Genomic DNA, 22,873 nt, shown 5'->3' with positions numbered 1-22,873 from the left:
AGCTGCTCCAGCCACCTCGTTTAACTGGGAGCCTCTCAATAGTGCCCAGACTTTACTATTTATCCTAGTTCCTTTCTACCCCGTGAAGGGAAAGGGGTGTGTGTGTGTGTGGCAGTAGTATTGGCTCCACGGGTCTTGTTTCCATTAGCAAGGAGGCAAAGTCCTGTCCACACTAATCCCTGAGTAGGGTGGGGGAAGTGGGGCCCCATGAAGGAGCATGTGGAGATGGCCAATGCATTCTTCTCTGCCTAGGAGGGAAGGCATCTAAAAGCTTATGGTGTCTCGCTACTATCTTCCTCAAGTTCACAGGCGACTGAAGGCAGAAATGCCACGTTGCCTTGGAGACTGCTGCAGTCTTCAGAACCCACAGTAGCACCTCTCGGCCACCTACTAGGGCTTAGAGCTCTCCTGTATCCCTCCACCCCATCTGCTGCAGCGCAGCTCTCAAAACGAAACAAAACTGACCAGAGCTGACCGCTGGTTAGTTCTAGCCAAGGACCTCTCCGGCCAGGCTCCCCGACTTTTAATTGCAGGGAGTCCCTTCTCCCCATTTATCAGGGGGGCTACCTCCTTCCCAATCTGCCTTTTCCTGAGTCTAAAGGTCATTTTTGCAAAGGTGGGTTCCCTTTAGCGGGAGCCCACGTAGCCGTCTCCTCCCTTAGGGCAGGAAGCTACTGAATGTCACTGTTACTAACAAATACAGCGCCCTCTGCAGGGGTTGGCCTTCTGAACTCAAACCCTAACTGTCGGCCCTTCTCTTGACCTTCCTCTCCAGGATTTGAGGCGAGTACAGATTACCTATCCCGAAGCATTCTCGCCTTTCTCCTCCCCCCAGGCCTCCTGGCCCTGGGATCCAAGCAAACGGATTGCTTGAGTAGCGGGTTCGAGCCAAAATGCCCCCTTCGGAACTTGGCCCAAGAACCCTAGGTTGACGCTGTGGGGGAGGGGAGGGTGCCTTCCTAGTCTTCTCACCATTCCCTCCTCCCCCCACCCCCACTCCGTCAAGGTGGAAGCAGCTGAACCGGGTGGAGAAAAAGAAAGGAAATGTGGCAGCCTGAGAAACTTGCATTAAGATGCTAAGGATCGCAGGCGACTTGAGGGAAAGGGGTGAAGTCTCAATGGATAAATAATATTTCTGTAGTACAAAGCAAATGGGGTAAAAATTGGACTGGTTCAGTTCCCAGGGTAGCCCTTTGCTAAGCTTTATAAAAGCTTAATTCAAGCCGCCCAGGATAAGAGGTTTGGGGTTACCAAAGAAACTATTCCCCGAATCCTGACCTTGAATGCATAAACATTTAATTTAAAATTCTTGCCCAAGTCTTTTCTTTATTGAAAGTGAGTTAAGAAAAACATAAGCTCTCACTTTATGTATGGGGAGGGGGAATCCTACTAATTTGGAAAGGACAAAACTATGGGGACTCTTGTCATATTTACAGTTTCAACCAAAGGAATCTCCATTGCACTTTAGAGTTTCAGGCAGGAAAATCTGAATTGGTCCCCCGATATTTTCAAGTGGACCAAAAAATAAAAGTATAAAGGGGTGGGGGGAAGTGTTCGAATTCTAATCTTCCTGTCCAGCAGTCAGAGCTGGAATACATATAGGGGGTGTTGCTTTAGTAATATTGCTGCTGTCTAAAAATTACCCATATTTCACCATCAAGAGCTCATCAGGACCTTCCCCCACTTTATCTGGAGTCCCCACTTTTCTTGACAATGCCCTGTAGGATTTTTTTTCTTTCCTCCATTGGGAAAAGCTTAAAAGAAACATTCTGTTTTACTATTTGATATAATAAAAGGGTTTGCCTGCTCAAAAAAATGAGACCCCATCCCATAGCTAATCTTTTTGACTCCTGAGTAGGTGGGCAAAGACTAGACTTCCTAAGTTCAGAGATGGCCAGATTTCTTTTGTGTGTTTCAGGTTGGAAGCTGAAAGTAAGGAAGGAAATAATTTATTTCATAAGCCACTCTATATAAGAGTACCTATATGTATATATATATATATATATATATTTTTTTTTTTAAATCAGAACAATGGTCTTTTCACCTCTGCTCAATTCTGAAATAGGTCTAGGTTTTCTGTGTGATGTTTTTTTCTTTTTCCAGAACAGGAACATGAAAGATAAAATTATTGACATTTGGAACAGACCAGTCAGGGTGCAAAATACAGGCGAGCCCAGCCTTTGGATGCACTGGCAAATGTGGGGGGGGGGGAGCACATTTTGTGAAGCCCCTTTTTAAAAAACCATCCGTCTGGTGTGGGGCTGTTGGCTATCTTTCAGACACAGAAACTAAGTGTCTTTTTTTCCCTTCTCTATAAGTGACACATTCAAGATTTCCAACTATATTTCTGCCCGAAGACTAGTGGGAAGCTCCTCTTGGCTTCCCCCTCCCCTCGCATCACCTTCCCGGGGAGACAGGTTTGCAAGTTAAACCTTGGCGATTTACCTGCAGGTCTTCACCTCAGGGCATCCCTCCACAAGCCCACCATCTCAACCCTCCTTTTCTTCCTGCCAAAGAGGTGCAGGAAGGCTAAAGAGCCACAGGGAGGAGGCAAAACGCCTTTGGAGAAGGAGCTACGCAGCAAATATTACTGCGCCGTCAGAGCCATGGCCAGGGCAGCCGTCACAGCCTCGGGAGGCTTCGCAGGCTCTCTATAGGCGTTTGGTCAAGTGACAGCCCGAGCTAAGGCTGCTAGTGCCGTCGGGCAGCTATGGGCATCCTCTAGGCTGCAGCAGTTCCCTGTCTCCCCGCCCCGCCCCCCCTTCATGCTAAGTACGTGCTCAAATCTGGAGCTGGAAGGCAGAAAGTGTGAGGCGGGGGAGGGGGAGTGAGTCTGTGAGGGAAAATCCTGCTTTTTTTTATTAGAATGATTATGATTTCGAAGAGGGAAATAAGAATCAGATGGATGTTTGTTTACTCACATATTTGCAGTTCAGTCACGGCGGACGGTGGGGGGAGTTCTGAAATAGGGGTTTGCAGAGACCCTTCCCCACTTCCCTGGGGAGGGACTATCGAAAATTTACTTACCTCTCTCTCCTTCCTCTCCCCCTGCTGTGATGTTGCTGCCGATGGGCAGCTCATTCCCTCACGTGCCCATCCGTTATGTAAGGCAAATCAGCCCATCTCATTTCCTGCTAACGCCCCCCCTGCTGCTCCCCAAATTTGTGATTTCCCCGCCCTCCCTATCCCCCCTTCAGCGCCCTCCCCAGGTCTGTCCTGTCCCTCCATCCCATTCCCAGGTGTTGATGAGGTGCGCCCACCCCAAAAAGAACCTGCTTCTTCCTCCCCAAGCCGCCCCCGCCCTTAACCCAAAAATCTGGCCAGCTGCCCGCCCCGGGAGGGAAATTGGGCTGGGGGAGGGGGGCTCAATGGTCTCCAACATTCTATGGGCCCAGGCCGAGGGTGCCGTCGTGGCAGCCTGCTTTCGTAGTGCCCAGACGCAGCGTCCCAGGCCCCCTCCCCTTTCTGCAGTGGTTTGGGAACGGGAGGGGGGAGCCCAGAGAGGAGGAAGGAAAGGGCGGAAAGGGGGAGAAGAGTCAAGGAGAAACAATTACCTCTGCCTCTTCGGGACTGAGTGCTCCACCTCGATGAGTTTTCCATGCACTTCCACTTTACCTGCGAACAGATAAGGGGGCGAAAGGGGGCTTGAGGCCGCTGCGCGCCCAGGGCCGCCGCCGCAGTTCCACGTCGCCAGTCTGCAGCCCCCCCCCCACTCCCCCGCCCCTTCGTTCCCCATCAAGCGAAATCTGCACCCAAGTAACCGCAGGGAAAAATTGGCAGTTGATAAGCAAGTGAGGAGGAGCACTTGGAAGGTTGGGGGGGCGCCTGGACCCCAATCTCCAACCTAATCTCTTACTTCCCTGGCACAGGCGCGGGGGGGGGGGGGGGGAGGGGAGGAGGGAGGGAGGAGAGCGCCCAGAAAAAAAACAGCCTCCGAGACTAAAATGCTGGGCACGTTTCCCACTCCTCACCCCCCCAGCCCCACCCCTGGCGCAGCGGAATCACCCCAGCCCCTCTATCTAGAGCCCCAGACCTATGGGCTAAAGACGCCCCTACTTTGGTCTGCAAAAAAAGCTGTCTCAGTTAGAAAGCATCATCATTTCAAGGTGGGGTCACCGAGAGAAACGGGACCCCCCCAAAAGCCCAAGTCACGTTTTTTCCAAAAGGATGGACGCCCCCAAATGGGGCGACAGGGCGCAAAGTCCCTGGGGGCATCCTTAACCCCCGAAACCTCACTCTACGACGTACCAACTAGCCAGCCCCTCTTTTTTCCTTCTCTTCCTCGTCTCCCACCCCCTACTCTTTTCCCTTTCCCCACACCCTCAGCCCCCTCCACTCGGCTTTCCGGCGGATTTTTGACAAGAGCCCGGCCTCGCCCCCTACCTCGGACAGCCCGGGGTGCCCCCCCACCCATCGGGCCGCGGCGCCATCGTCGCCGCAGCCCCCCGGAGCGAGCCAGGATGCGTGCGGGCACTCTTCGAGCTGCCAGAATAAAGGCCGGGCGCCGCCTGAACCCTGGCGGCCGCGCCTCGTCCCCAGCCAGGCTCGTCGGTGTTAGCGGCGGCGGCGGCGGAGGAGAAGGTGCTGGTGCTGCTGGCGACGGCGGAGGCGGCTGCAGCTGCTGCAGCGGCGAGCCAGAGCCAGAGCCGCAGCCTGGCAGCGGGGGCGGGGGCGGGGGCGGGCGGGCGCGCGGACCCCCACCCACCGCACGCACGCACAGACGGGCGGGCGGACGGACCCCGCCGTGCATGCACACGCGCGCGCGCGTACACACACGCACACACCCACCCTTCTTCCGCGCACCAGCAGGAAAGCCGAGTGCCGCGGCCCCGAGAACCTGGGAGTGGGGGGAGGAGGAGGAGATGCATAAGGCGCGCGCTAGGACTTAGCCTCAAGCGCGCCGGACAGCGCCCGGGAGCCCACCTGTCCTGGCTTCTTTTTGCCGCGCCTGGGGAGGGGGTCCAGTAAAAGGGTCCCCACTTCTCCGGGGCCGTAAGACCGCGGGACCGGAATGCTGAACCCGCGGGAGCGAGCGTAGCCCTAAGCCCACCGAGCCTCCTAGGGTGGGTTGAGGGGGTGGGCGAGCCGGATTGTCAATGCCGTGGTGCGTGGACCTCGACCGGCTCGCTCGCTCCCGGACCCTTACCTGAAAGGCTCAGTCTCATCTCATTCCGGTGTCTGCCTGCCTGCTTGCCTCCCCGCCCGCCTGCCTGCCTGCCAGCCCGCCGTCCGGCCTTTTGCCTCTGCACCCCTGCCTTTACCCACCCCGCCTCCTGCGGGTGCTGCTATCGCTGCAAATCCGGCTAGGGTTAGTGCAAAAGATAAAATAAATAAAACGGAAACACGTAGAGACCACTCTGCCTCCGTTGCACTCAGTCCCTCTTAAGAGCAGGCGCGAGTCCCGGGATTGCGCCGGCCGAGAGAAAGGGTTAGCGACTAACCTGCGGAGGCAAAAATGGGGACGGCGATCGCTAGGGGAGAAGGGAGGCAATGGGCATAGAGTGAGCGCCAGGTGGCTTTCCGCTCGGACCCCAAATTGCCCTCTTGCTTCTACCCCACCTCCGCGTTCACTGCCCGCTCTCGCTCCTCACTTCTCTTAGCAGCGTGCACATTACCTGACAGCGTTTCCATCGCTCTACTGGAGAGACACACGACAGGTTGAGGGGAGTAGAACAGAGATGGGGCAAGCATCAGGGCTGGAGGGAGCCAAGGAAGCTCCCGCTGCAGCGACAGGACGCGCGTCTTCCTGTCTTCTCCCTTCTCCCCCGACCCTCAAATCTAAGCATTCCCGTGGGCACCCCGAGGCGTTTCCGCATACAAGCTGCGAGCTTCACCCCTTGGCACTAGACCCCTGCTGCAGCCAGTGGCTTGGGAAAGGGAGGTAAAGGCTAGTGGCAGGGGCGATCGCACAGCAACGAACAGGTTCGTTCATCCCGGGGAATGCCGAGGGAGCCGTCGGCTCGCACCCCGGACTTGAGGGAACTCACCTGAAAGGGTTTCGATGGCCTTCATCGCCCAGTTTTCGTCGGGGCAGTCCACGAACGCATAGCCCGTCTTCACCAGGAAAGAGCCGGTGTAGGGGATCTTGGAGTCGTTAAAGATACTTTCCAGATCTACTGGACTCACGCTGTCGCTCAGGTTGCCGATGTACAGCTTGTTCATTTTTTTTTTAATTAAGAGAAATGATTTTTTAAAAGGTAAAATAAAATTTAAAAGCAAAGCACAGCAACGGACGGATGGACCGGTTGTCTCTGTCCTCGCTCCCGTTTGCTGCTCTAAAAGCTCCTAACACCTACACTACGTTATACGCCTGATGCTTTAAAAAAAAAGGGGGGGGGGAAGAAAGAGAGAAAGAAAGGAAGGAAGGAAGAAAAAGAAAAAACCAAGCAACGAAAGACTGAGAAGGAGAGGGGCAAAGCTAGCCGTGGGTCAGCGGGCTTCTCTCGTTCCCTGGCAGGGATGAAAAGAGACCTTCACTGGAACCCAAGGGCCAGAGTAAGGACTTCTCACTCTGCAGACGTGCGAGAGCAAAGCCGACCAGCTTTGTGATGGGAGGATGGCGGGGTCGGCAAGAAATAGGAGCAGGAGAAGGAGGAGGAGGAGGAGGAGGAGGAGAAAGAAAAAAAAAACTACTTTTTGTCTCTGCCCCCCAAACCCCTTTGCCAACAGCGAGCGGGCTGTGAAAATGTCACACTGCGTGAGTGGAGGCACCGCCTCCCCATAAAAAAAAAAACGGAGAGGGAGACAGGCAGGAGGAGGGGAGGGGGTGCCGGGGGATGGGGGGGGGAACGGGAGAGGGAGGAGGTGGAGGAGAAGGAGGGGGGAAAATCTCTTGGATAGTCCGGCTATTTGAATGAGCCACGTGTTCAAACTACAAATCAGCGGTCTCACGTGAAGAATCCTAGCTCCAATTAGAGATTTAACCAAAAAGGGGGGGTGGGGGCCCAAGGGGGGAGGGAGAATGAGACGGGGTGAAGGTCCCCGAGGAAGAAAAGCCACCCTCAGCAACCCGGGGTAGCAGCACCAGCTGGGGAAGGAGAGCCGCTTAAGTTTAGGAAGGGAGAAAAGGGCTGCCTGATGGGGAGACAGCAAAGTGACAGGGTGATTTTCTCCCTTTTTTTCCCTGAGAAGGGAGACTGGGGACCCGGGCCTCTGAGTTTATCTGCTCCGGAGAATAAACTGGCTAATGCGATTTTCTTGTGTGAACTATTCCCCCCACACACCACCCCACAACACACCGTAGCACCCAGCCCACAGCTTTAGCACCAGGATCTCTCTCTCTCCCCTTCAGGGCTTCTGCTTCAGTGAACGCAGGCAGCCTCCTGCAAATCAGGGAGGAAGTTTTCTGGTTTTACCATTGGAGAAAAAGCGAGGAGGGGGGAGAGAGGAGGAAGAAGAGGAGGGGGAAAGGGGCGGTGGGAGATTGGCAGCCCAAGCCAACCTCCCCTCTCTCCCTCTCTCTTCCCTCCGCCCCTCCCTTGCTCCCCTGCTCGCTCGCTTCCTCCCTCCCTAGCTAGAGCGTTAATCCGAGGGGTCTTCGGAGCCCGGCTCCTCTCGGTCAACGGGGCCCAAGCGCGGGTGCTCAGGGTGGGTGAGTCGGCGGACAAGCTCCGCTGAGAGCGAGCAAGAGGGTGGTCGGGTGGACGCGGGCCTGCTGGGCCCGGTCGGCCGCCGGCGCAGGGGGCTTGTGAGGAGCACCCAAAAGAGGCCCTTCCACCAAAAGGCACTGCCGACTCCCATCTCGTTTGGGAGGCTCTCCCGGCTCGGCCTTGTCATTGGTTGCGAGGCACCGAAAAACCCTGGGGGCTTCAGGGGGAAGGCAGCCGACTCGACTGCAGGCTCCTGGGGCCGCTGGGGAAGACGCTGGGGGGAGCGGCCGAGGGTTTCTCTGCAACGTGGAACCCGGCCCCAACATGGTAACGTTTCTGGCTTTCGTTCTGCCGAGTGCTCAGCTGTTGGGCCTTTTGGGGCCCAGCTTTTGGGGCGGAGGAGTAGGGGGCCAAGGACAAAAGGGAGGGGGACGGCGGCGGGTGGCCTGCCCGGGTGATTAAGGCGTTCCTGGCGGGGAAGTGAGCTCTTCCTGTAGCTTCTACGGCGGTTCTGGGGGGCCGGGGAAGAGCGCGCGGCTGAAGACTACTCCCTCTCTACTCCCCCTCCATAATAGAGTGAGGGTATAGAATTCACCCGAAAAGAAGACGAAGAATACCCCCGGGGGAAGGAGTCCGAATACCCCGTTCCCTGGTCCCCGGCGGGGATCACCCGAGAAATAACGAAAGTCTCGGGCTCGCCACCCCGCCACCACCCACCGCCTTTGCGGGTTCCCCTTCAGGCTTCTGGGGCCCTTCCTAATTTACCCCCATTTGCAAAGGAGACAAAGCTGGGTTTGTGGGGGTGGGGTCTGGGGCCGCCCGAGCCTTCCCGGGCAAACCCTACGTAGTCTGAAGAAGAAGAAAGGAGACGGAAATGAAAGGTTGTACTGTGTGCATTTCGTGTCGAAAAATCGAGTAGGTTAGTTCAGTCATCCTGGGGACTCCATGCAGAGGTTCGCTTTCTTTCCAGACCGACGTTGGAAAGGGAGGGAGAGGGCTTTTTTAAATAGCCATTCCGTAGGAAATATCAGAGCTAATTTTTAAAAATAGGAACGTGAATCAAATTCTACAGATAGGTTACCAGGTAATGGAAACATCCCGAATCGCTTTGTTACCTTGCCGGGAGAAGAGGGGTGGCGTGGCGGCGTGGCGGCTATCCCCCTTTTTGCAGCAATTTATGAAAATCGCAATTTAACCCTGGGAAAAGATGAATGAATTTTGCTTTTGATGGGTTTATTCTTGTCGAGGAAAACGGTTTGGTATTAAGGCGGGCTGCCGGGGTTGGTGAATTCGAGAGCACCTTGGGGCTTGGCGAGAAATCCTTATCGGCCACTGTGATATTTCAGACTGGGGCTTTTTCCCTTTAAAAAGCAACAGTTATTTTGTGGCCTTTATGGTGATATTAAGGCGCTGCTAGTATGGGCAGATGTATCTTTTTTCGCCAAACTGCAACTCATTTTTCTAATATCTGTCTTTGTCTCAATGGAGATGTGGCATTTTATTTCATTTGGGAAGGGGTTTTTCTTTTTGTTTTGTTTTGTGGTTCGGATTCACTTTTATCACATATTCAGTCTACTTGGATTTTTCTCAAGTTTTTAATTTAGCGAAGTTCTGGGGATGAGAGACACGAGTGATTATAACTTCCATTTTGTAGAGCGGGGAAAAAACCTGAGGAATTAACAGATTTCTTCATTTTACGTTAACTTTTCAGTTGTTTGGTGGCTTCCCCCCTTCTTGTCTGACCCCTTTGGAATCTAACATTTCTTTTTGAAGGATCTTCAATAAGGAAAAGATTGGGAGAGCTATTTTGGTTCCTTGGAAGACAATGTTGATTGAGTCGAGGGGAAGGAAAAAAAAAAGACACCCCAACACTAAAACATCGCTCAAAAGGAACTGGGGCCGTATTCATCACATATCTATAGCATAGATATTATCAGTCTGGTTGTTTGTTGGTTTTGTTTTTTTTTTTTAACCAAATGGGTAAGTACATTTTACTCCTTACATGGATCAAAAAAAAAAAAAAAGTTGGAGCCTTCTTTATTGTTAGAAAGTCTCTTGCTCTGATGGGCCACATATTTAAATTTTTGCAAACTAGTTGCTGAGATATAGTGCTTCTGTCCATTTCTCTCTGCAATTGTTTTTCAGATGGTAGAAAGGACATATATATATATTAAACTGTTTGGTCACCTCAAGCTGTAACCAAAGTAAGTCAAGGAGACTTCCTTCTGGTGTCCTGACGGGCTTTACTATTTTTAAATTAAGAAACTGGAAACTCTCCAAATGCCTTAAAAGTCGTGATAACTCCTAAGGCTGTTTGCTATTTAAATCTGAAAAAGTTTCACTGGGGTTTGTCTTATTACTATCAACATTTATTATGAAACCTGGAATTTCAGATTTCTAGGGGGGTTTTCGGGAAAGATTTTTACTTAATGATTTGGGTAAATAAAAAAAAGAAGAAAAGAATCATACACACAAAAACTGATGCAACTTCTGACCCAGTAATCCATAGTGATGTATCATCTCCGGGTACTACATAGAAGTGAATTTGTTTCTTTCCAAATCTTTCAAACCTTCAAATTAATATTTTCCGCTCTGTCTAGGGGTAAAAGGAGATATCTGAACACAAGGAACAGACAAACTTCCCCTTCAGGCGCTAGAATATACTTTCCCCCTCCTTTTTAAGAATATTCATCCTCCCTGATTCTAAAACTCAATTTTTAGTAGCATTTTAATTTAAAGACTTTTACTTATTTATTTTTTTTCAAAAGTCCTGGGCCACATTCTTAGAGTTAAAAAACTGTCGATTCTAGCAATTTCCCTCAGTCCAATGTAAATGCGAGGAATCATTTGTATTTACTCTCAAAGGTAGTATAAAGCAGTATGGAGTTTCTGTTTTGCTCCCTCAGATACAACCTGTTTCCCCCTCTAGGGCTAGCCTCCTCAATTCTTTATCAACCTGACCTGGGGTTACGGGGGTGAGGGGGGATCGGGGAGGAGGAGTAACAAAATTATTTTTGAGGGGATAAATGGTAGAAAAGGAAAAATAATTACACTCCCAGAATTCACAGGAATTATGGAAAATTCAAACACTGAGGAAAGGGAGAAGTATTCCTTTTCCTCACCCTCCTTCGGCCCCCGCTGCCTTAAAACAAACATATATACACACTTTTACGGAGCTCGCTCTAGCAAAAGAGTGGACACTTACACGTAAATGCCTGGTACAAATGAAGTCATTTTCTCTAAAAAGCAAAAAGAAACACTCAAAACAATCACTTTTACTCCCTTAAAGAAATTCTCCTGGGCGCTCATCTGCTTCTAACTGACTAAGCTGGAGAGTCTGGGGAAACCTGGCTCTGCCCACTCACTCCCCGGAATCGGCCTTCATTTATTTTGTTTGCTTTCAAAGATGGAGATCAAAAAGAAGATGGGGTAGTTTCCTTGTTCCCTGGCTGTCACCCAAAGAAAGCTAAATCTGTGAAACAGTCATTGAGAGGGAAAGCTTTTTTGCCTCCTGCCTTCTCTCCGGTTTGACCCGGGAATTACCCCTGCCCCCTGCCCAGCTTCTGTCCCTGAACCCAGGGCCAGACTCGGTCTCAGCTTCCTTGCACCCAGGGCCAGGCCAAATCTGGCACCTATGTACCCCGGTCCAGTCTGGTTCCCGTGGCCTTTGGGAATCTACTGAGATTATATGGTTGGGTAAGACGTGACCCGGTAGAGGGTTCGGAGGAGAGGGGGACTGGATCAGGCGGGTACAGTGAAATGGGGTTCGGGAATGAACTTTAGTCGGGTTTGGGGGTCGTTATAGGGCTGGCCCACATCAAATTAAGTTCCCTCGGCAATTCTGCCTCCCCTGCACCCCGAATTCCAGGATTTAGCTCTGGGTGGGGTCTCCCATACACTGTAGACTGATTCCATCCCAGCTGAGAGGTACGCAGGCGGGCTGGCTGGTGTTTGACAACATTAGCGCTCTCCGTACTCGCTCCTCCTTGCCCCGCCCTAGCTCTATGTGTGGGAGTGAGAGCTGCGAGCAGGCAGCGGGGAGAGTGACGACCAGAGCTAGGAGGGAAGGAGACGCCTCACCTAGGGCCGTGAGCGGAGAGCCAAGGAGCTAGTGTATAAAAAAACAGGAGGGAGAAGGGGCAAGCTGCGGGTCTGCGGGTCTGCCCGGCCGGACGCCGATAGGCATCGCAGTTTAGCGCGCCCGAGGGGAAAGGAGCCATACACTCCCGCGGGCTCAGTGAAGGGAGAGAGGCTGCATCACTGAGAACCGCCACCTCCCTCCGCCACTCACCCCTCCCTTCCGCACATCCGAGAAGGAGGAGGGGAGGCGGGGATAGAGGAGGGAGGGGGGGGGGTCTCGTTTCCAGTTGGTGGAAGCAAGGAGCCTATCAGAACCCGCAGCCTTGCCGACGTCCGCCCAGCCACCAGCCAGATCTGCTTCCAGCTCTTCATTCATTGGCCCCCGAAGCGACCCCAGCAACTGTATCTCTTGTGGCGCGAAAATAACCCTTTGCTCTCTAGTCTTTTATTGTGGCTTTCCTCACGCCCCCTTTCCTTGCCCCCTACCCCTAATTGTTTATCAATTTGCACCCCTTCCACCGAGACTTAGTTCAGTCCTCAAACGGAGTGTAGGGTGTGAGGGAAAATAACAGAAATAAACGTTTATACGTACAGGAAAGCTCCGTAATTCGTACAGCTCCTTCCTGTTCTGTTTACCCTTTCGTGCCAATGGACTACAGAGACCACCCTCAACTTTCCCTTTCTTCTAGCAGCTCCCAGTCTATTCCAGGAGTCGTCAGTTAACGCCAAGCTACAGACAGCAGGAGGCCAGTAGTCTCTTGTTTCTCATGCTTATGTCCATCTTTGAATTTTGCAGATTTCTGGGTCGGTTTTTTTTTATTTCTGAGCATTTTCACTTTCCTAAGCAATCTATTTGTTTTGGCCCCTCCCTCTTCACCTGGAGTTCCACAGTTATTTTAAGTAAAACTGAACAATCCAAAAACATTAATTTAGAAAATGGGGGGGGGGGGGCAACCCAGCACTAATATAACAAAAAATTTATTGAAACTGTCCAAATAGAAGGGAAATTAGCCTTTTCTGAGAGATTGGTGGCCACCAGGAGGAAAGTGGTATGATTCAAGTGAAGTTATGAGGGAATCTAAGGGAAGGGTAAGTAGATTTAGCTCTGGAGAGTACAGAGCAAACAGAATAATTTCTCTCCATACTGATCAACTGGGGGGAAATAAAATTTATAATGGTGTAAGCACAAGAGGTTAGTAGGGTTGGGGATGGAGAGGATAATTGTTGAAACTGAACACACTTTTTTTTCTTCTAACAAATTTTCCAGGCTATATGTCCTGGTTTGGAAACATTTTTGTCTGATGAATAATTGATACAAGCATCATTTTCCCAGTGTGCAGGAGAAATCATAAGAGCATTCATTCACAATTCTCTGGGAAAGGGGACAATTAAGTGGCTAAGTGAATTGAGAGTCAGGCCTTCAGATGGGGAAGTCCTGGGTTCAAATCTGTCCTCAGACACTTATTATCCATGTGACCCTGGGCAAGTCACTTAACTCCCATTGCCTGTCCCCTACCTCTCTTCTGCCTTAGAATCAATGCACAGTATTAATTCTAAGACAGAAGGTAAGAGTTTTTTTAAAAATATATATTACCTTGGAAAATATCCCCTAGATAGAAGAGTCTTGTTGGTAACAATGTTACAATGTTACATGATATGCTTTTTTTTTTTTTCAGTTAAAATGGATAGATTTATTGAGAAGTCTGAAGTTTTGTGCCCTTCCACCAATAACACTGGCCTCCTTGCTATTCCTTGAATAAGAAGATACTTCATTTCCTGACTCTGGGCATTTTCACTGACCATGACCCTTGGACATAGAACCATGGAATGTGTTTCTTCATCTCTATCTCCTGGATTCTTTTAAGTTCCAGATAATATGTGATATGTTTTTTAAAAAATAAGGACTGAAACAATTTGTGTCAACTTTTGCTTTCAGTACAGTTGTATTTTCTTTTGCTCTCTGTCAGTTTAGTCTTCTGTATCTAATAAATACAATAATAAACAGCACTATATCTTATTATGGATTAAATGAATATTTGAGTAGTTCTTTTTGAAAAAAAAACTGAGATCATTGTTTGAAATAACACTTTTTAGAACAAGGAAAAGTCACTATCCAGGGCAAAATGCTTTTAAAAAAATGTTTTCTAAAACTCAACTCAATTCTACAGAGGTTCTGAAAACAGTTTTCAGATTAAACTATATCCCTTTCACAATACTCCAGTAAGATTGTTCACTTTTCTGATTCCTTTTAAAAAAAATTTAAGTTTATGAACTTATGTACAGTGCTCAAGATCACATAGGAAGTAATTTAAGAAAGTAATGTAGAAAACTTACACAATAAGTGATACTAATAAAAGGAAAATTGTTACCTCTTATATGAAAGAATATACATTGCGATTTAAGCTTCACAGTTGAGAACCTCACAATAATGCTAGCAGAAGAGAAATCATGCAGAAATATTTTCCATAGTGCATGAAATCATAGTTGTCCAAAGGTCCCCAAATAGGTCTTAGCAAATCAAACTCTACAATTTTGTTTTTGTCAAAAATGGTACCTCTGCTTCAGGAAGTTTGCCAGCTATATTTTCTCAGCATCTTTAATGTACTATATTGGTTAGGGGAGTTTGTGTTTGTTTTTTAAATGCAAGTACTGTCCCCTGAATTTAATTTCTCCAGTTTGATACCCTAAACATTGTACATGGCCATCCAAACCCAGATAAAGATGAAATAGGCTTCTTTTATTGCAGTGGAGTTCCCTGTGTGGACTGTTTGACTCCTGTGAATCATTACATTTCTCAATCATCAGTTGTTCAGTAGTCTAGGAAAACAGATAGGAGCATGGAAGTAAAAGCCTATTTGGTAATTGATGTTTACATATTTGCAGATCTTAGAAACTAGGCAACTAAAGTAGGGTTTTCCAAAGCAGCCTGTAGAAGGCAGCAAGCAGATCATTATTTATTAGGAGTTTATTGGAGAGGAGAGAATAGTCAGCAGTCAAGGGAGAGCAGGAAGTTCCACTATGTTTCTTGGTTACTCACTTTTTGAGCAGCTTTCTTGCCAAGAGGGAGAAAGGGAGGGCTGGGGTGAGGACCCTGGGTGGGGGTGGGGGAATGTATTAACTAATGGGACTGCAATCCAACCATGAAATCCCCCTGAAAAGAACAATAAGAACCTGCTATCCACTAAAATAGTAGCTAGTATTCAGGATCAAAGGTGCCTGGTTAGCATAGCATTATCCAACAATATATTTTAAAAATAGCCTTTAGAGAGCTATTTTGTAGTTAGCTCTCTCTAGCCCCAATTGCCTTGCCCTCAAAAACAATTTTTCAAGAAACCCCAAAGAAATCCTCAAGATACAGTTATTTTAAAGTTTAAAAAAAGTTCAGGGGGTGCCCTTTTGTAGAAATCCTGGTTTTTCAAGACTTGTTAATAAAAAAACAACTTCTAGTTTGGTCTCTGAGGCAGCCTGGTAAAGGCATGCTATCGTCTACAAATCAAAGTTTCTTATTTAGTAATAGCTGAACAATTTCAGGGAATCCACAGACAGAGGGCTAATTTTTATGTCCTTATTTTCCCTCTTCTCACTGAACAAATCAGCATTGACTCCATTCAATTCACTTCTTTTATTTCTGCTCAGTTTATTTAGCTCAGTATAATTAGCATCCTCTCCAGGTGAGAGAGCCCATATTTTTTAAGAGTTGGTGGGACAGAAAGAATAGTGGGATACTTATGTAGGTGGTTTCTGTACCTCATGTTTTTCTCTCAAATTTGTAGATGATTTAAGATAATTTAAAAAGAAAATTCCAGCTTGACATCTGCCTTTGCCAGACTTGATAATTCAAAGAAATGATCTGGGAAAAAAAGATTGTAATTTCACACTTGCTCATGGACCTCCAGGAGTATTCTTTTCTTTTTTAGATTTTAATAAAACCTTATTTTTATTGTCATGAACACATAATTCCATATTGGTCATTGTTTGTTGTAAGAGCAAACTTATACCCAACCAAAACCCCCAAATAAAACCATAAATACACTAATGTGAAAGACAACTCCAACTGTTCTTTCTCTGGAAGTGGATAGCATTCCCCATCATAAGTCTTTCAGGAATGTTTCAGATCATTGCATTGCTGAGAATTAGTCAAGTTTTTACAGCTAATCATCCTACAGTATTGCTTTTACTGTGTACCATGTTATCCTAATTCTACTTATTTCACTATGCATCAGTTCCTGCAGATCTTTTCAGCTTTTTCTGAAATCATTTTGCTTATCATTTCTTATATTCCATCACCAACACACACCACAATTTGTTCAGCCATTCCCCAATTGATGGACATCCCCTTAATTTCCAGTTCTTTGCCACTACCAAAAAAAAAAAAGAGCCTACAGGAGTATTCTTAATAGCAAGGCAAGAACTGATTTTAAAAATGAGGAGGGAGTGGTATTTTATGCATTGAGTTAGATTTGGGGATTGGTAATAATATTAAAACCTCTATACTTCACCCTGAAAAGGTCAATATGACTTACTACATTCCTGACATTGGACTAGGTGCTAAGGATATAAAAGCAAAACTGAAAAAAAAAAGTCCTTGCTCTTAGGGAGTTTATATTCTGTTTCTTTATGAAAGTTTTGCATTTGTTTTGCTTAATTCAATGCAACACAACCAATATTTATTAACCACCCACTATGTACAAAGCTCTATACTGAGGCAGAGCTAGGAATACCAAGGTAAACAATGAAACTGTCTCTATTCTCAGGGAGTTAACATTCATTGGACATTGATTTACCCACTTTGGATCTGGTCAATGTGGTAGTTTATTTTTTTGTGTATTTTGGAAACAGGGAGTTCAGTCAACTTTGTTACCACTAGTTTTCTCTGTGACAACATTCCTGCCTCATTTTATCTGAGGAGAAAAGCTTTCTGCCATAGATTCAGCTGCTTAACAAAGTCCAGAAATCCTGACATCTCATTTATAAGTCTATCCCCAGTTAGGTTTGGGTATGAACATTTTGGCAAGACAATATTGCCCTTTTTTCTCTCCTCAAATATCCAGGCTCCCAGATCTGACTGTGGAACTATTTATGAGTACTCTGATCCCACTGTGAAAAACCCAGCCCCCAGAAGGCACACCAACAAAGGCACGGGGGTCATGAAGGCCATGGAGAAAACATCAATTTTGTTGCATCAGAACCAAGATAAAGTTTCTGTTTTGTGTATCAACATGTAGTATAGTATTCTGAGAGAGCAACCTTCTAGGATAGGATAATGGCTCCAATAGCTGTTTTAATTTTATGAAAAATGACTATTTTCCCCTCTTAGAGTTGACCCATATAGTTTGAGTATTTCTTCCTTAATAACTCTTAAATAATGCTTTCATATATCAATTGCCTGAATACCCAGCAGTCTGCAACAAACAAGGCAGAAATAAAAAAAATCCAAAGTTGAGGTATTCATGAATTTTCTGAAATGTAATTTCATAAGCATGTTTTAATAAAAATCCATAGCTATAGATTTTTTATTTTTTTAATTAAAATAAATCAAGACAGATCAAATATGACAATGGTAATTTTAAAAGTTTGTTTATGTATAAAAACAAAGATTATTGAGCATTATTAATTTGTAACCATCTGAAGGGAACAAAAGGGTTAAAAGTAACTTGACTCTTCTTTTTTTTTTCCCAAGGATTTTGCCAATCAAGAGCTGTTTCTCCACACATTTGGAATGCAGAGGCAGACAGACCCCTAAGTCTGTGCAGTAGGACACTCATAACCTTATATACACAGTCTGCTGTTGAGAAACCTTTGGGGAGCTTTGCAAGGTGGCCCAGCAAGATGGAACTTGTTTCCATGTTCTACAGATGCAGGTTAAAACAAGCAGGGTAAGCCTTAAACTCCCCCAAGACTCTTGTAACCCACTTAATGTTTGAATGAAGTATTTCTAAAGTTCTATATTCTCAGCTTAGCAGATGAAAACTAACACATTTGCTATGTGGATACTGGGATGCTATTAGGACCCTGAAAATGCTCAGATTTAGATAATATCAAAAATTCTTTTTTTTTTTCAATTTAACATCTTTTTCTTTCATCTTTTAAAACTAAGATGCTTCAATGGTTATGCACAGAGATAGTCTTGTAAATCTTACAGGATTTCACATTTAATAAGCATGTTTTTTTCACATAAATTATTCTATTAACACTTATAATTTTTCCAAATGCACACTCTATCTCTTGAATGTGGAGCTGTCAGCAGAAACCCCACTGGCATTGAGTAGTTCTGTCACCCTTCTATTTATTCCTATGGTGGGCAAGTAATTAATTTGGTTTTCACTCCCAGTGGACAACATTACCTGAGATAATGTCCTTGGAAAAGGAAAGGCTTAGAGATAAGGGTTTTACTGCTGTTGCTGAGTAGATCCTCCTTACTTCTTTTTCAGCATAAAGGGAAAGCTAAGCTCTTGAAAGTCTGCTATGCTCCATACATTAGAGGCCTTCTTTTGCAAGATGTGAGGAGGAGGGAAAACATTGTAAAATTGCTTCAGGGCTGACCACAAATTAAGATTTGAGTGGCTATAAATGATTTTTTTTTTCACTCAAGCATTAGCTCCTGCCTGTTCCTATTTTGGTAAAGACTCATTTTCTTTGGGGTATGGAAAGTATTGTTTTGTTCTGCCTGTAGTTAGTTAGCCACAATCATCTAAATAGTCACACATCTGACCTGATTTATTATGAATCAAAATAAAAGTGAGTTTGTGGTAGAAAATAGAGTTGTTTAAGAGTTTATAAGATTTAGAAAGGAGGAAAGTCCTTTGCTTAGAAAGCTTTTATAAAAAAAGAAATTTTTTGAATTTTGTGTCAAGATATTTGTTCCTCACCCTACTCCTCCCCTAACTTTTTTCTAGCAAGATGACTCCAAATAGGCAAATAAATCCTATTTCTAGAAATGATTATTGAAGAGAAATAGGTGTCCTGTAGCCAAGCAACATGCCCAACTATATATAACTTTATATGCATCTTTATGGAGCTCAAAATCCAATTTTACCCTCCAATCTCCAAACCTATAAGGAGGTTCCAAATTAAATCTTGGTTTTGAATTGGTGCCATTTAGAAAAACAATGTTTTAAAATTGGTTTTGATATTTATCTCTAACTATTGCTATTGATAGACATTATTGGTAGGACTCTCCTCCCCCCCCCCCCCAATTCCTTGACAGATTGTTAAATTTAATCCAAATGTATTCAAATTAGGGACTTGTTTTCATTATTTTTTTTTAAAGTCAAACTATTCTATGTATCTTTTAAATTATTTCATTCCATCTAAGCTACAAAGCATAATATTAACCTCTCCCAAATTGGGGGGGGTGTTAAAACTGTTTCATCTCTGGTTCAATTTTTCCCCCCCAAATTTCACCATGGATACATCAACATGGAGATTGTTTTTGGAATATAAACTGTTAAAAGGCAACAGGTTTAATGACATTTACAAGCTCATAAAACAGGTTTTGCTGACTTTCTTCCAATCTAAGAGATAATTTAAAGGCAGTGGCAAACTTGGTTGTCTGTGCACACAGCTGCCCTTCAGGTTGGGTGTTATATCTACAGTCCTTTTGGGAAAATAGAATAAATCTCCATCCACTTGCTACAGTTTTGCAATGTTGGAAAGATTCCATATCTGTGGAGGATGCCAAGCCCCAACTTCAAAACCCCACCCTTGATTTATCAAACCCAGTAAATTCTCTAAGCTGGCATCTTTGGAAAAGCCAACATTAAGATGTTAGTAAAATGTGAGAAAAGTAGCAGTAATGGCAAGGGAAGTAAGGATTTTAAGAGTGTAATAAATGACCACAAAAACCAATAACACTATTTTTTAATAATAGGAAATTAGGGAAAAAGACACTGGAGAGATTGTCTTGTTAAACTAGAATGTAGTTACAAAATGGAAGCACCTGCCCAATTCTGATAACTCTGATAATACAGGTCAGAAAAACCAGAAATTTTGAGCTGGAAAGCATCTCACTGACCATACATTCCAAACCAAATGCCATAAATTAAATTGGAAGAATTTTTCAGGGAGACTTGGGTAGATGCTCTCCACTATTCTTTTAAGGGCTTTACTGTGAGCTTATCCCCATAGCATCTCAAATGTATGGATTAGTTTCTTTTGTCTTAAAAACTTTAAAAATATAATTAAAGCTTATTTTATATAATTTTATGAAATCTCACAAATACCCCTGAGAAAGAAAAAAGAAGAGAAGTGTCTGCATTTCCCCCATTTTGTTGGTAAACCTATACTAGACCTCCATAGCACTATGCCTTATAAGCTTTGTTTGTCTCAGTCCCTGATTAACATTATGCTTGGTGCACAGTAGGTGGTTGGTGAAATTCCATAATAGGAAACTGAGGGTAAGTTGCTACACTCAACAAACTTGCCCTTTGAAAATGCCTAGTGATAATGTGCATTACAAAAAGTCAGTGTTGAATATCAAATGGCTGAGGAGACCTTGAAAATTCCTGGAGTTCATTTCTGATTTCAGGCAGGATCCTACTTAAAGCATCCCAAACAGAAAAGGACCTAAATTCTTTTGAAAATCTTTCAGAGAATGAGAAGGCTCCAATTCCTCCTGTGTTCCACTCTGAGGTTTATCAAGCCTCGCTGCTAGGAGAAATTCTGCTAGTAGCCACCCTGAAACCCTTCTTGGTGCATTTTGACGATTTTTTCTTTTGTTTCTCCTGGAGATGGAGAGCAGCTGGCAGGATCTCAGACAAAGTTAATCCTGAACAGCCAGCCATGTGTGCCTCAAGAGGTGGTGGTAAAGAGGAAGAAAAAGAAGACAGAGAAGGAGGAGGGGGATGTTCAGTGACTGTAAATCATCATGGCTGACCATTTATAATGAGTTCCATGAAGACAATGTGGCCAGGGAAAGATGTACAGAGCTGGAGAGGAGAGCTTGGTGTTCCAGCATTTTACTTTGCAGTGGGACAGTTTCAGCAACCATTGCAAAGGTTGCTTAACTTCTCTAACTCGAAAAGTGAGGTAATAATTTACCTGGACTGCTACATTGTTGGGTGAGCTGATATTTCCATAGATTTTTGTCACTTTATTTGGGGATATTGAGATTATAATTTAAACCTTCTGTTCCTCAGTTTACATGTTTGCAGGAAGAAAATAGCAGTTTGGGTAAGCTGGGCTCATGTGCTGCCTGCTATGGGCAGTTTTTCCTTGTCCCTCTTGCTGTTAGTGTTCTTTTCTTCTGAAATAATCACGTGTATATTGATCTGTTTTCCTGCTAGATTCCTTTGTAGAATAATAGCTCCTTGAGGGTAGGAAGTGTTTTTTGTCTTGTCTTTGCAAAACCTCCCCCAGGGCCAAACACAATGGCATGTATGTAGTAAGTGCTCCCTAAATGTTGGTGGAATTGGATTAGATCTGAGGCAGCCATTCATTTCTTCCTAGGAATAGGGAAGGGGAGACTAACCAGATATTCATTTTAAGAAGGGAGGAATTTTGTAACTTTTAAGGAAAGGTGCTGTGTAAATGTAGTCATTTCAAGTGATGATCTGAGGATTAATAGAGTAACTGAGATTTAGCAGTGGCATTTAGCTAATGTTTCAAAATCTTTCCTGCTCCCAGGAAGAGACAGAGCATGCTGAAAATGTTCAGACTAAGAATTTTCATAGACTCTTTGAGTGAGTTTAAAGGGGCCTTCTGGCCAGCTGGTGCAGCCTCTCACTGGACATAGGAAACTCCTCTCTCCCCTTCCTGATGTGTAATCATCTAGCCTCTGCTTAAACCCCTCCAGTAAGGGGGAACTTTGCTCCTCTGGAGTCAACCAGTTCCATTGTTGGACAGCTGGAATGGTTAGGGCAGCAGGTCTCCCTTCTATTCAGCTGCAGCCTGCTGCCTCCATGTAACTCTCCCCCTTCCGTCCCAGTGCTGCCTGCTAAAGCTGCACAGAACAGGTCTAATCCCTCCTTCCACATGACAGCCTTTCAAATGCATAAGTCATTAGGGAAGCAGAGAGGAGAAGAAAAACGGTTCCATTGTAGCAAAAGCCAATATTTTCTCTCCAAAGCAATAAGGCAAAGTCCTCACTCCTGGGAGAAAGTAAACAGACCAGAAAACCATCGAGAGGCTCTGGCTTGGTTCTCCAGGTTCTCCAAGTCCCTTGAGATTGATTTGCTGTTGCTGTTGTTGTTGTTGTTGTTGTTGTTTAATATCACACTTCAGTGAGGCTCTTGGCAACAAAAAGAGCCTTTTTCTAAGTGTACTTAGTACATTTGGAGAGGAAGCATAGCATAGTGGAACTGCAATAGTAAAGCCTGGTTTCAAATCCAACCTCTGATACTGAATAGCTGTGTGATGTGGGGCAAGTCACTGTCCCTCTCCAAGTCTCAGTTTCCTCACCTGTAAAATGAGAACCTAACTGTTAGGGTAACCCTGAGACTCAAATGAAATCATGTTTCCAAATACTGAAATGGCCATTTATGATGATAGTGATGATGATAATTAATATAATAATGACTGATATGGCCTGGGATAAGTTACTTCACCAACACCCTTCCTTGGCCTCATGTCCCTCTTCCTTCTTTCCAGTTTAAATTTTTATTTTATTTTATTCTTTTTTTTTCCTATCAAAAAGCATTTTTTCTCCTGACTCCCTCTTGCTTTCCTATTATCCACTGAAAAAGAAAACAAACAAACAAACTCTGGGAACAAATATGCAGGGTGAAGGGAAACAAATTCTCACATTAGCCTCATCCAAAAATGTATGCTTATTGCATCTTGAGTCTATCACCTCTCTCTTAGGAAGTGGGTAACTTTACTTTTTTTTCTTTTAAAAATAAAATTACATTTTTTAAAAAACAAAATAAAATTTTAATAAAGAAAAATCTGCTTTCTCACCTCCCCTATCACCTTGAGAAAGCAAGAAAGGCAAACTTATATAGTCAAGTAAAACAAATCCCTACACTGGCCCTATAAATGTGTGTGTATGTGTGTGTATGTCTAATTCTGTGTTCTGAGTCCATCACCTCTCTGTCAGGGGGTGGGTGACTGTTTGAGTCCTCTGGCATCATAATCAGTTATTGCATTGACCAGAATTCCTATCTTTCAAAGTTGTCTGTCTTTACACTATTGTTATTGTATATGTTCTTCTGGTTCTGCTCCATTTCACTCTTCCTCAGTTCATACAGATTTTCCCAGGATTCTTT

General features: G+C 45.4%; 1 protein-coding gene and 1 long non-coding RNA gene across 9 annotated transcripts in view; one reads left to right on the top strand and one right to left on the bottom strand.

The window, feature by feature from the left end:
- Nucleotides 1–6,678, bottom strand: part of IGF2BP3 (insulin like growth factor 2 mRNA binding protein 3) — a 105,789-nt gene extending 99,111 nt beyond the window's left edge. For 2 of the 8 annotated variants that reach the window (XM_056800495.1, XM_056800496.1), the window contains exons 1-2: nucleotides 5,988–6,678; nucleotides 3,555–3,615 (exon numbers count right to left, since the gene is read on the bottom strand). In XM_056800495.1, coding sequence (XP_056656473.1) covers nucleotides 3,555–3,615; nucleotides 5,988–6,162 — 236 coding nt within the window. In that variant the 5' untranslated portion in view covers nucleotides 6,163–6,678. Of the gene's footprint in view, nucleotides 1–3,554; nucleotides 3,616–4,383; nucleotides 4,759–5,987 lie in introns of those variants that run through there. The other 6 variants (XM_056800492.1, XM_056800493.1, XM_007505367.3 and 3 more) reach the window with 5 other exon arrangements.
- Nucleotides 6,679–7,436: 758 nt separating this feature from the next.
- LOC103099563 (uncharacterized) lies at nucleotides 7,437–13,686 on the top strand. The gene is made up of 2 exons (XR_008912528.1): nucleotides 7,437–7,916; nucleotides 13,346–13,686. It is a non-coding gene; the product is annotated as an uncharacterized LOC103099563 (long non-coding RNA).
- The last annotated feature ends 9,187 nt before the right edge of the window (nucleotides 13,687–22,873 follow it).

The sequence above is a fragment of the Monodelphis domestica genome, chromosome 5 (assembly GCF_027887165.1).
Source record: "Monodelphis domestica isolate mMonDom1 chromosome 5, mMonDom1.pri, whole genome shotgun sequence".
NCBI lineage: Eukaryota > Metazoa > Chordata > Mammalia > Didelphimorphia > Didelphidae > Monodelphis > Monodelphis domestica.
This window is presented reverse-complemented; position numbering and strand designations above follow the sequence as displayed.